Source organism: Engystomops pustulosus, chromosome 6 (genome assembly GCF_040894005.1).
Source record: "Engystomops pustulosus chromosome 6, aEngPut4.maternal, whole genome shotgun sequence".
In the NCBI taxonomy this organism is placed as follows: Eukaryota; Metazoa; Chordata; class Amphibia; order Anura; family Leptodactylidae; genus Engystomops; species Engystomops pustulosus.
Window position 1 is genome coordinate 155,103,914 of NC_092416.1, and position 14,750 is coordinate 155,118,663.

The 14,750-nt window shown below is 42.1% G+C and overlaps 1 protein-coding gene across 3 annotated transcripts in view; it reads right to left on the reverse strand.

The window, feature by feature from the left end:
- MXRA7 (matrix remodeling associated 7) overlaps nt 1-11,444 on the reverse strand; it is a 32,759-nt gene extending 21,315 nt beyond the window's left edge. Inside the window, exon 1 of one of the 3 annotated variants that reach the window (XM_072111964.1) lies at nt 10,855-11,444. In XM_072111964.1, coding sequence (XP_071968065.1) covers nt 10,855-11,379 — 525 coding nt within the window. In that variant the 5' untranslated portion in view covers nt 11,380-11,444. The remainder of the gene's footprint in view (nt 1-10,854) is intronic. The other 2 variants (XM_072111966.1, XM_072111965.1) reach the window with 2 other exon arrangements.
- Between the last annotated feature and the right edge of the window lie 3,306 nt (nt 11,445-14,750).

The window sequence follows — 14,750 nt, forward strand, 5'->3', positions numbered from 1 at the left end:
GGAGTAGAAGTCCATGGAGGCCACTTTGACTTCATGTGGTCAGATACATGCATGTGGTACAGTTTGCATTTTTAAAAGGCTAAAGGATCTGAGATGATGTCACTCTGGTCACATGACATGAAATAACCAGTAAGGAAGCATAAGGCATGGGGAGGATTAGATGAGAGGGGCCGGATGAGCAGGACACGCCCCCCTCTGATGCCAGGTAATAAAAGATAAAAGGAAATTTATGTGGATGTAGGGGAAACAATTTTTTCCTAAAAATAGGGTGTCAGTCAATTATTTGAGCTCCATAGGAACCTGTCACTGGCTGTATATGTGCAAATGTGGTGACAGATTCCCTTTAAAGTGAATGAGGTTGAGCTGCAATACCAAACACAGCCACTGTACAATATATGGCGCTGTGCTTAGTAAGGAGTGATAAGACTGCAGCATTTATTCAGACATAGTTGGCTGATGGTTGAGAGTCCTTGGTATTAGAGCGCCAGGTATCTGTTACAAAATATACAAACAATCCAGGAGATATAGAATCCTGGTTACTCCACTAGGGATTCATAACAACAATACAATTGTGGAGATACCACTTTAAACATGAGGAGACACCCTCATATACATATAGAACAATGAAAACATAACCCAGCAAGCAAAGTATACCACTGACCTCGGACTGAGAACTGGGTATCAGCCAGAGAATAATATTGGCATACATTTAATAGACAAGGCAGGGCCAGCGCCAGCACTGGGCGTACTTGGGCAAGTGTCGGGGCCCAGGGCTGCTGGGGGGCCCACATAAGGCTGTACATAAGGAATCCATGGAGGTAAGGAGGGCTATAACTAATGAATCCATAGGAGTGAGCGGGGCTTTATATAATATAACCATGACAGGGATGTTTGGGCTGACAAACCAGGGAATATTTTAGGGAACAGGAGACTGTTTTAGTTTCTGAATTTTTAATGCCGCCATGTAAGATCACTGCAAAGGTACCCACTGAGGCTCTGTTGCCCAGGGGCCTACTGTAACCTGTAGCGGGCCCTGAAACAAGGTAGAAAAATACAACCTCATACCTCCTAATGCCCGTTTATGATGATCCGGGAGATGTTGGATATGTCCGGTAAGGTATTGATATAAAGAGGCAAAAGGACAGAAAATGAGAAGTAGTCAAAAAGGGACAGGTAGAGAGCGCCAAGAGACACACGGGGTGCAGAGATGGTTATACCAGGTGACTCAATAGGGATGTAATATTTTTCAATAATGAGCCCTAATAGACCCAATGATATGAAATGTGCCCTATTACACCCTAAAGGCCTCAACTCGGGGTGGCAATCCTAAATGATTACACTCCGACTGGAACCTGACCCTAAATGGGCGCACTGTCCCTAATCATCTAAGGTCCTCAGATTCTAGGATTAGTAAGATATGGAACAGTGTGTCTAGTATAGAAATTCGATAAAGTGCAAAAAGTGCATGCGTCCGAACATGGCATTGTTTCACCAGTAAAAACAGGGAACCACAGATCCAAAAGAGGGATCTAACTATCTAAAGGGTACTCCGCTGCTACTGAAATGATTGCCGTGTCAATGTGTTTTACATCAAAAATTGCCTGGAAATGCCTACATAGATGAGGGGGAACACGGAGGTGGAGTCACTGGATTCAGGTATCTGTTATTGAACATCTAAGGACGGACCATCTACTATAGTCCTGCTCTAGCGGTAGTGGTTCCACGTGCTATGTACAATTTTAACTTTATAAATTATTCATAAAAGAGTGAAAATCAATAAAGACATGACTGCAGAAATTGTATGGACTGATGTCTGTGGAGGACATAATAAAGTCCTTCACAAGTTCAATAAAACAAAGGGTTTACATCCAATAATAACCACGAATGGGAAGTGCTACGACGGTCTGTGCAAGTACATGCAATCCTAGATTGCAAATGGGAGATAGGACACTTTGTACAATCATCTCAGCTCCTCCTGCTCTATAACATGCTGCCTGCAGATAGGACACTATGTACAATATTCTCAGCTCCTCCTGCTCTATAATATGCTGCCTGCAGATAGGAAACTATGTACAATCTGCTCAACTCATACTGCTCTATAACATGCTGCCTGCAGATAGGACACTATGTACAATATGCTCAGCTGCTCCTGCTCTATAATATGCTGCCTGCAGATATGACACTATCTCCTCCTGCTCTATAACATGCTGCCGGCAGATAGGACAGTATGTACAATCCGCTCAGCTCCTCCTTCTCTAGAACATGCTGCCTGCAGATATGACACTGTGCAATCTACTCAGCTCCTCCTGCTCTATAACATGCTTCCTATAGATAGGATACTATGTTCAATCTGCTGAGCTCCTCCTGCTCTATAACATGCTTCCTGCAGATAGGACACTATGTACAATCTGCTCAGCTCCTCTTGCTCTATAATATGCTGCCTGCAGATGACACTAGCTTCTCCTGCTCTATAACATGCTGCATGTACAATCCGCTCAGCTCCTCCTGCTCTATAACATTACTCCATTACCTGCTGCTTCACACACATTTTAAATGTGTACAAACCCCAAGCCTGCAGATGAGTAATGTATCAGACCATTTATATATGACACTGAATCACTTTCTGAACTTCAGCCACTAATATAGACAAACCCAATATGAACAGGTCCAACTCATTGTCCTACAATCTTACATCTCTGTATATTGTGTTCCATCACTCAGTGATAAAAATAGCGACTGGCAGGGAACAATGGCGGATAACATCAATGCCAGGGTGATCCATTGTATATTACATCATAGGGAGAGGGCCGTAAGCTGTAGTACACAATGATATATAATGTGAGGCAGGGCACACCAGCTATATTTATTATATAATATAGGGCAGAGCGCGATCATTGTGTATGTAATGACAGACACAGGGTGGCAGAGGTGGCACTTTTTGGCAAGATTTGGAGAGACTTAAGTAATTCAGAGGCTGGAATCATAGCAGATCAATGATGAAAATGTAACACATGACATGATAGGCTACAGCAAATGTCAATTTTAGGATCACAGCATATAAGAGTAAAGTGCTTCTTTCTCCACTTATCCGGCTCACTGAAACCCCTGCTGAGTTTATCTGGCATTTCACAGAAGTATCAGATTAAATACAAATCTATAGAGAGAAGTAGAGGAACCGTAATTTGTGCTATTCTCCAGCCACCAGCTCATAGACAACTGAGAATCAAGCATAGATAAACCAGGGACACTTACTCAGAAATCCAGGTACTGTGACTGTGGTAATCTTCTTATATTTGTTACCGTTGGCCTCCTTCCTTCTAAAATAAATGTTTAAAATTATGCTTATAAGCCTGAAGGGCTCTAGGGGGCATTACCAGAGCCCCTCCTTGCTGTAGCTCCACAGATGGTTACACTGTGCTGGAGCACTTCCCCCCTCTGATTGTGTGAGAGGAAGGAAGGAAATGCTCATGCACAGTGTAACCGCCTGTGAAGCTACAACATGGTGGGGCTGTGCGAAAATCCCCAAGAGCACTTAAGGCTTATTAGCATAATTTTCTAAGTTGATTTTAGAAGGTAGTGGGCCATGGATAACAAATATGAGAAGATTAGCACAGTCACTGTCCATATCTATGAGCAGATTTTCTTTGAAGGGATCTACACAACAGGCTACTTGCTAAAGTTTCACTTGCAGTATTGTTGTCCAATGTGTCCTTTATCTCATAGGATTTCTGACAATGTGAAGACTCTCATCCTCTCAACAACATCTGAGTATTGAATAGGTGTGGCCCTATGGCTCATGAATCTCATTCCTGTGGCTGCATTCCACTTTCCAAGCCCATGACAAACTTTTCTAGAATTCAATGAGTCAAAAATTATTGGCGCTCTCTTGAAACACCATACTGAGGCCTTGAAGTGACGGTTTGCACAATGATATGAGTTCCTCTGAGGAAGGTGACGACCTATTGGTGGTCAATGAGATTGTGATATGAGATTTGTTCTTTGTTAATTTAAAGAAAATCTACCACCAGGAAAAAAGATTGTATGCAAATTAGCCTGATGGGCTCCAAACTCCATTAACACCTATGGAGCCTTAAACTCCTCTGGCTCATTTGCATACAGTCCCTCTTCCTGGTGGTAGATGCCCTTTATAGGAAATCTACCACATGGATGTGGTGCTACTAAACAAAGCATACTTACATGTTTGTATGTGCCTCCTGAAACAGGAGCCTTTATTCTTTTGGCTTCCAATAGCTCCGTTTTTGAGAAAACCATGTTTTAAAATGATGCAAATGAGCCTCAGGGGTTTCGGATACATCAAAGAAATCCCTATGTTGTCAGCTAATTATTCACACCTCCATTCAGCGTTTCTACCCGCCTCCAACCTCCTTAGCCTAAGAGCGGAATAGAAACGTGAATAATTAGAGAATGACGTAGCCAGAAGGAGCTTCTGTGATGTAAACAGGAGCCCCTGAAGGCTCATTTGCATAATTTAAAAAGACAGTTTTGTAAAAAATTAAGCTATTAGAAGCAAAAAGATAAACAGATCCCGTTTCAGCAGGCACACGCCAACATGTGAGTGTGCTTGGTTTAGACACACTAAATCCATGTGGTAGATTTCCTTTAAAGAAACCTACCATTTGATTTGATGCATTATAAAGCAAACATACTTTGAGAATGCTGTAGCTACACTGATGCAGGATCATATCTTGGTTAATCCCTGTGCTGAGTGGTTTTGCTGATAAAACAGATATAACATTAGGATAATGAAGCCCTGTCTCTTCTATGGCTCCTTCAGCGGTGGTTCAGTACTTGTCCTAGCGTGTGAGTTTTTCTCTGCAGGATAGGATGATGCAATCACTGTTCTCCCTGCCAGAAAGAATAATTAATTGCTGCACCATCCCCCAGCTGTTGTGTATGAGTGATCCAGCTCAGATTGATCAGTCATGTCTTGACTAACCTCCATTTGTAATTCCAAGCTCCCATGTGTAATGTGTTTATGGCAGCCAGTCTGACCCAGCTTTCCATAGGTACTGAATGTTATAATTGTTTTTTCAGCAAAACTACTCAGCACAGGGATTAACCAATATATGATCCTACATCAGTGTAGCTACAGCATTCTCAAGGTATGTTTGCCTCATACTGCATCAAATCAAATGGTAGATTTCCTTAAAAGGGCCATCACAGGATCTCATATTTACAGGATAAATGTATCAAACACCCAACACTAGAACAGAGGTTCCAGAACCTCGTTTGGATGGATTAGTGGTCATACAGGCCCATTACCAGTCTATTCAATGGCAGCAACTGAACATTCTGTAAACTCTGTCTGACCTATAGGTGGAACAGAAGGTCAAGGACCCAGATAAGGTCTACTGGGGTGAGTCCGGATATGAATCCTGTAACCTCCAAATTGCATTATGACTACTTATACTTCTTATAGACATGTATATATTGCACCTTGATCTCTGATCCCTATAGGATATCCCAGGTCTACATATTGGAATGGGGACAACTTCTGAGGTGACGGGTATGGTGCCAAGCCTATCCCAAGAATACATAGGGGGTTAGTTTATTGTCTATTGACCGTGCTGTGGTTTGTGACCCTCGACACAATACCCTGACCTTACATAAAGTAGCCTTGTGTCATTACAATTAGCTGGCAGGGAGGATATAAATGGTTTAATCTTTTCCAGTCTGTAATCTGCTTATTTCCTCTGCCAGGTTCCTGCCAATACTTCAGACTGTGGCGGGTGCAGATAAGACCAGGTCCCACTGCAGAGACAATGTGACATCTAACACTGGAAGGGCACAATGCAGCAGCGGGGCCCGAGGGGTCACAAGAATAAGCCCTGGAATAGGACAGAGAATCAGAATCTCCATATTGTATGTAGGAAAAGAGAACTTGTACGATTGTGGATGATAGTGAGTCAGGACCTGGTGAGGATCTTTGCCTTGTAAGGCCAGATTTCTGCTGCAGTGACTCACTTGGGAATGACAGGCATTAACCATTCAAAGGCAGCTCAAGTGAGAAGTAGTTTTAACCCTTTACAGTGTTAAACTGCTGAAAAAAAACTACAACAATGATTTAGACCGGAGCACTGAAGTGTCCACTATTTCATAAAGCTGGGCAAGCTCCACCCTTTTGACCAATTTTTTTAAAATTATTCCCATGCAAAGTGGAAAATACAGTTAATTTATAAGTCTTACATAAAAAACCCTGTACTTTTGTATCTATAAGCTATGTCGACCTGTGCATCTCCATAGTAACAGACTACGACTAAGTCCTGCAGTTAGGGTGGAGTTACAGTAACATAAAGCTATTGGGTCGCAATGCAAAATTGATAAAAGATAGACATGGGTAGATTAACAGCCATGGGCTGTATGGAAATTGTGGCCCCCCTACATGTCTCATTTTTTTTATACTTTGACATTCATTAGAAGAGACCCCGCTTCTTTTTTTCCCATAAAGCCAGCTTTCTTTGCTCTAGTTTATAGACCTTTGGAGGAGCTTCAAAGGTCCCAAAAGGGCTTTTGTATACACAAATGGCTTGGTTGGCTGTGGACCCTTATGATGTCTAGGGCCCCTGGGGACCACTGAAACTGCCTATGTTATCATCCACTAGATAGACACCTATGACTTCGGGAAGGGATTCCATTTCATTTATACATATTTGAGGTGTTCATGAGATCAGACCTGCAATCCCAGGGCGATCATTACACTCCTATGTGCAATAGTGTATAGATGATTATCCGAGAGATAATGGTATTGTCTCCCCGCAGTACAAAGAGGCTATTCCCCATACTAACTGAAGAAGAGTAGTTTAATCCTGTGCTACTTATTTAGTTTACACAAAAAATAGCAGACAGAACATTTATATAGAGCAATCACCAATGATTTATGGATTCATAGAGCCCCAGTACACATCTCCAGTGAAGATGCTCTCTCTGAGTCTGCACCAGAAAAACTTTCCTCGGTAATGTAGTTAGTTAATCCACAACCAGTGATGTCACAGTACGGGGATATTACACACAGTGATGTCACAGCACTGGAATAATACACGCAAAAATGTAACAGTACAAGAATAATACACGCAACAATATCACAGTGCAAGCATAATGCACACAATAATGTCAAAGTACAGGAATAAAACAGAATGATGTCACAGTACAAGAAAAATACACACAACAATGTAACAGTACAAGAATAATACACGCAACAATGTAAAAGTACAAGAATAATTCAAGCAACAATGTCACAGTACAAGAATAATACACGCAACAATGTCACAGTACAAGCATAATACACACAGTAGTGTCACAATACAAGAAAAATACACCCAACAATGTCACAGTGCCAGCATAAAGCACACAGTAAAGTCAAAGTACAGGGATACTACACACAGTGATATCACAGGACAGGGATAATACACACAGTGATGTCACAGTACAGGGATAATACACACAGTGCTGTCACAGTACAGGGACAATACACACAGCGATGTCACAGTACAGGGACAGTACACACAGCGATGTCACAGTACAGGAATAATACACACAGTGATGTCACAGTACAGGGACAATACACACAGCGATGTCACAGTACAGGGACAGTACACACAGCGATGTCACAGTACAGGAATAATACACACAGTGATGTCACAGTACAGGGATAATACACACAGTGATCTCACAGTACTGGGATAATACACACAGTGATGTCACAGTACAGAGATAATACACACAGTGATGTCACAGTACAGGGATAATACACACAGTGATGTCACAGTACAGGGATAATACACACAGTGATGTCACAGTACAGGGATAATACACACAGTGATGTCACAGTGCAGAGATAATACACACAGTGATGTCACAGTACAGGGATAATACACACAGTGATGTCACAGTACAGGGATAATACACACAGTGATGTCACAGTACAGGGATAATACACACAGTGATCTCACAGTACTGGGATAATACACACAGTGATGTCACAGTACAGAGATAATACACACAGTGATGTCACAGTACAGGGATAATACACACAGTGATGTCACAGTCCAGAGATAAAACAGGGTTCTCTAAAGTAAGCCCGAGAATGGGTTGTCATCACTTGTGTCTAAAAGGAAATGGACCCCTGCATTTATACATAGACGTTTTCTGTGAAAAAACGAAATTAAAAGTACTATTGGGAATGGAAGCAAAGTCCTAACTTGAATCTCTTGCCCCCCCCCCCCTTTAGGTTTCAGGGCCTGTTATCCATCACTACCTCTATATATATATATATATATATATATATATATATATATATATATACAACATTTGAAAAGTCCAGCAGCACCAAGATTGCCAAGTAATTTTGTGGGTGCAAACCCCAATATCCTGGTCTTGACACACCAGACAAATATATCCAAGAAAAAAAATGAGACTGCACTCCAAGGTAAAATGTGAAAAAAACGCATGGGAGCTTTATTAGCCCAAGTGCAACGTTTCAGACCCTGTTCAGGATCCTTTTTCAAGGCTTAAACGTTGCACTTGGGCTAATAAAGCTCCCATCCGTTTTTTTCACATTTTACCTTGGAGTGCAGTCTCATTTTTTTTCTTGGATATATATATATATATATATACAAAGTCGAAAAAGCAGCAGCACAGTCCTTGTAAAAGGTGGTAATGGGTGCTATCCTTGACTCTAACCAGTCAGAGTCCAATAGACATCAAACCAACTTTGTCAAGGACAAAGGCTGAACAACAGCCGAAACGTTGCGGGAGGTGGAATAAAACACAAAGTTTTTTTCACTAATTTGGAGTGCTGCCATTTTCGTTGGTTTGATATATATATATATTTATTTATTTATTTTTGGGGGAGGGGGGCGATATTTGCTATAAATGACGGCATATAGCAGTGAGAAGGCTGTATGAGCCGCGGCAATGGAAGTTATGTGTAAGCTCACAGCTATGACTTAATGTTTAACACCCAACCCAAATAAGGCATAACTAACTCTGACATGATTATGTAATGTGCTGCGTCCTGCCAAAACATCTGTATGATGCATGCCAGCTCTGCCAGTGTGTGTGACAGGCCTGTGGACCTGGGTCAGACCCATATTTTTAGCTTCTGATCCGACACCTCCACCCACTACTTATGGATTCTGGCGTCTCCCTATGAGCAATATATTCTCTATTATAAAATGGGATGCCCAACCTATTTTAAAGAGCTATTCTCTATATATAGCTTTATGAAAATTCTGGGTGACCATAGATCTGATCTGGTGCTTCGAAACAGACTTCTATGGGGCAAATACAATAGGCCAAAACTGTTTATTAGGAAGTTTACATGATGTATTGCTATATAATTAGACTTGCAAGGCTTTAAAACTGTAGCAACTAATCAGAGATCAGCTCTGCTTTCTCCAGAGAGGTTAATGAAGTAAGAGCTGCACTTTGATTGGTTGCTATGAGCAACAGTGACAGTCTTACAATTTTCCTACATGAGGCCTAGATATGTCATGTAATCTTTCACATAGAGGCATACTTGACCTTCTGGGTCACCAGAAAGATGGGTCACCAGAAAGATGGGTCACAACCACACTAATGGTCACTGTAAAGGTCATGTCTGTATTCCCCTTATGCTTCCTATTTTTGTACTGTTCCTCTGTTATTCCTCCTACATGTTTCTGAATAAATTGACATCTGGGTGTTACCAGTTACAAGTATGTCCGTATTCTCTGACACTTACCAATCAGTGAAGGCAGAGCAGACTGTATAGGGACACACCCCTTTGACAAGGAAAAGTGTACTTTTTTTCCATAAATTTTCAGGAGGAATAACAGAGTAAAGCTACGACACAGAGTTACAGGAAAATGTGACCCAGAATTGTTATTTCAACAAATAATGACTTAAACAGACATGTCAGGAGGGGTGAGGGGTATTCGTTAAATGGGAACCAGCTGAAAAAGTATTATAGATAACTGCAAACATCCCGAATAATATCCACAAGCCCACGTGTGTTCCTTTAGCTTTAAACAATGTCTATGGGTAGATCACTCCATAGCGGGTATACTATAGGTGGTATACGGTGGAGCCCTGCATTGCCCCCCTTCCCCTCCTGACCGCAATGGGTTACAGGGCAGGAATGTGCACAGGAAATGAGCAGCTCCTGGGTATGAGACCAAAATTCCTCACCCAGGGGGCACAAGTCAAGATAAACAAGGCCAGACAGACTGCTGCTAGGAGCTGGGAGACATATGCATGCTACTTTATAAGCACAATCCAGGTGGCTGGAGACTAGATATATACAGCAGCACACTTCGTACACATCCCGCAGGTCTGGCGCTGCCAAGTCATAGGGCGGAATATTATCTGCTTTTCTACATAAAGGCGACTGCGTTACTCAAAGTTTTTCCATTGCTTTAAAGGACGACAAAAAAAACCACAAGTATAAAGTAATTTTTTTCTTCTATGTATCTTTATGACTACGACTACGAAAGCGACATAGACTGACACCATTGTGCCATTAACAATACACACTGAAAATGAATATGAACTTGCAGCCAGCCGACCGGGGCGGGTACAGACAGCTGTGCGCCGTCTGGATGCCAGTTACACGCTGGCACTGAAAGTGCACCTGCAGCCATTTTAAGTTAATGCCTACGGTGCCCAACTTTAGAACATAGTTATACCCATCTATGGGATGGCAGGATGGTTACAGCTAATGCCAGTACTTTGTACAACTTTTTTTAAAATTCAGACTGGCATAGGTCTGATGTACGTAGTAAGAAAAAGCTGAGTAACTTGTCATGGTGTGAAGTTTTACGTTACTGGTGGTGTCTTGTAGGTGCATTTTCTTACCTTACTGTCCTCCTCTTCCTGACTAGAGTGACTAGATGGGGTGCTCTCCTTAGCAGCGCACTCTTCTTCCTCAGTCTCGTTTTCCTTGGCTTGGGATGACTCCTCAACTGCGCCAACTTCTTCTACTGGGATTGTCCCATCACTCTCTGTCCTCTCACCCACTTCGTCTTCCTCTATAGGGTCTTCTTTGTGTTTCTCGTCAATCTCTGGGGGTTCTTCAGCCACCGTCTCCTTCTTCTCTTCATGGGCAGCATCTTCTGGCTCTTTCTCCCTGGCACCGCGGAGTTTGACTATAAGGGTGGCAAGGATGACAGCTAAAGCCGTGAATATCAGGGGAATTGTCATTGAGAAGTCCCCTGCTTGCTCCATGCTGTCTGGGATGAGAAGGCTTTTGTTCTGTCTCCTGGCAGAAGCTGTACTGACTGATCCTCTCTCCTCCTTCCACAAAACAGCTGTCATTGTCCTGGCCCTGCCTCTTCCACTAGAATCCATCTGCCTGCATCTCTCCGCCTTCCCATGTAGCATACAGCAGGCAGGCGATAGCAGCCCTGTCCTAGGATAAGCTTCTCTGCAGAGACTAAGTGATACCATATAGTGCCGAAATAATACATAGGAACAACCAACCGCCATCTACAGTCTGTGTGACACTTGGGTTACGGACAGTGTAATAATTGTCTCGCCTGAGCAACGCTCCTCATAACCAGCTGCTAATCCCAATCATCCATATGTAGGTCAATGTTTCTAGATTTAAAGCAGTGATCATGGGGGCAGAATTTTTTTTTTCTGTAATTACTATTGACGGCCCCCAGCTTAAATAACTAGTAGCAGGAAAGATTTAACAATCTTTATTTATGTAGCGTGCAGCACCATCATATTCCATAGCGCTGTACAGGTCATGGGGTGCAGAAACAAATAAAACAAGACATTACAGAGTGTTAACATAATCAGAGGAAATAATAGGAATGAGGGCCCTACTCGCAAGAGCTTACAGATTATGCAAATACGAGAAGAAGGACTTTAGTTCTTGTGTCCCTTTAAGTGTCCCTGCAGATCACTTACAGAAACTTACTGTATGTGGTCTTCATAGATTCTGAAGCGTTGCACAATTCCTCTCTGTGTTACACATCACCAGTCAGCAGTCATCTCTCTCTCGTCCCCTTCCATTGAAAGATTCATGTAGGAGGTGAGCTGGACTTTTTTTTGTCTTTCCTTATGCAAAGATTCATGTGTGTGTGTCATGAAAGAGAGCAGCGACCAGACAGCTCTCTTCTAGGACACAGTTGCCCCACTTTACCCCTGCATCTGCTTTGGGAAGGGGGTTGTCAGGAGTCCCATACACAAATATAAAAAAAAAAAAAGGGCCTCTTCTCCTTTGCTTGGCTTCTCTCCTGCTCCCCCTCCTCATCCTGATAAAATAACTTTTTATGTGCAAGGTGCACTTGCCAGGTACACCCAGTTCTGGTGCTGGCCCTGCACTGGGTAATTGTTGCGGATCGCATGAATTTCATTACAAACGAAGATGCGCTTGGGCCGAGCCCAATCATTGCAATGCGAATGTAACGTGTGAACACACCCAGAGAGCATGTAATGGAAAAGCTTCTGCAACATGGAGATTACAGGTCACACAATGGGGAGAAATAGTATTATTCCTCATGTACACACAATGGACTACTTAGAAGTTGAGATGTGATTTAAAAAGGTATTCTCGTCTGCGCACTTAGATTCAGTTTCATTAATCTTCCATACATAAACATTTCTTCAATTGGATGTTATTTAAAAAAATGTTCCTTTGTGAAGATAATTTCTCATAAATGTAGTCGTGTTGTCCCTTAGAAACGAGATAGCTTCCTCGGTTACGGCCACCTCTGCTGGAGTGATTGCACAAAGAAACAAAAGGTTATTGTATATAAAATGTCCTGGAGTTACTACATGTCGCACAGCCGTCCTGTGGTAATGATCGTTGAATTGTAATGGTCCTGCAGGACTCTATAGCGCATGTCTGGCCACCGCTGCCAGAGTGTGAGGTGGTCGTATCCGAGGAAGCTATCTGGTTTCTAAGGGACAACACATCTTCACACAGGAACATTTTTTTTCATCCAATTGAAGAAATGTTTACATATGGCAAATGAATTTAAATAAATGTAAATGCCCAGATGGGAATACCCCTTTAAAGGTGACCAGCAGCTCAACCAAACAAGAACCATCTTCCTACAGCTATTCCTAATGACTGTACCCATACACATGCACTCTCAGTTTTCAGCTGTGGTCAGTGGCAGGGGGTATCACAATTAGGTCAAGATTGGGTCTATTTTTTTTTTTCTTTTATCTGTGTTGACCTCATTACTGGAGATTGCACATGTACACTAATTTCCTCCTAACATTATTAGGTACTGAATGATAGATATAGAAAATAGATAAAATGTCAACATCCTATCATGTAAATCCTAGACTGCTGTTGCTTGTATACTGCCCCATGCACATGCACTTTTGATTTGGCTGAGCATGCATGTGTTTTAAATGCTTAAAGTGAAGTAAGCCAGTATTAGATACCTAACACTTGGATTATGGCCGATTTCTCCTTAGAACAAAGGATCAGACATGTTCAACTACAACATGCCTGATACCTTCTTCCCTAAAACATTCCATACATGGCAGAGCTTTCCATACATTAGATTGGGAAACCTGGGTTTACATTATCCATTCAGTGATCACATAATGAAGATAAGGACTGGTTATTTAGTGTACTCCTGTCCATATCTGTTAAATAGCGAGGGCTAATGTTTTTCTGGCTGCGGTGAGGTCCTGGCTGTGGGAACAGGGAAATTAGAGTCTTATCTCACCTCACCTTAGTTCTAGCGATGGAGCCAAGGACAGACACACTTCCTCTTTCCGTATATTATTGATCTTTCACTGTATATTATCCCAAGCACTGTGCACACAGGCCAAGGGAGATATACAAGCCTAGGTTAATATCCTATGTATATACAAGTGAAAAATTATAAATCATGTCCGGTCCTCGTCCTCTTCATTGCTCACGTAGGTGCCTTGTGTAGCTGTACTTAGTAGTCCCACATCTTATTTACATCTATCCCAAGGATGCAAGTTTAATAGAAAAGTGTGAAATCCAGACAATCTGTGTGTAAACTTGCACGCTATGGAAAGAATATGTTATTTATGTGAATGCGAGAAAAATCTGTTCATGTTTTATAGAGGATCACATAGACAGAATAGTCACAAGGCCCATGGCATGCTATCTTCATTCCATGGTGACACTCCCAGCCAAACTTACACATAAAGGGTTAAGCGGTAAAGTTTTGCCATGTTGGGTTACATTTGCAAAATGTAGCCCACATGTGCTTGATAACTGTATGGGCTTTAAAAAGAATAACGCCCACTGTCCCATCATCTGTAAGAACATAGGCACAGCTTTATTTCCACATTCACTATGGGAAAGGATTCTTTACATTAAGTGGTGCGAGATGCTTTACCCCAAAATGCTGTTGCGGCAGTGCAACTTCTTGTTATTTATCTCTGGAGAGTCCTACAAGGTCCATATCAGAAGGTAGGTACCACATGATATCAGTGGTGCCACCTGAGGATGAAGAATGGAAAGGGGGACAATTCTGCTGAAAAGGATGAGAAATAAGAAGGACATTGCTGTTCCTAGAGTTCGAGGACTGAGAAGGGGGACAATACTGAGGCAAAAATTCAAGTAATGTGAAGCATGGACTATGCTGCTACCAGAGGCGGAGAAGGTAAGGGAAACAATGCCAATTGTCAGCGGTTAAGGGTAGCTTTCACAATGTACAAAACGTTCTGTACTTTTTTGGTCAACCGGATCCATTCCACACAATAAGGGATAACTTGCAGATTGGCAGGGTTTTCAGTGGAATACG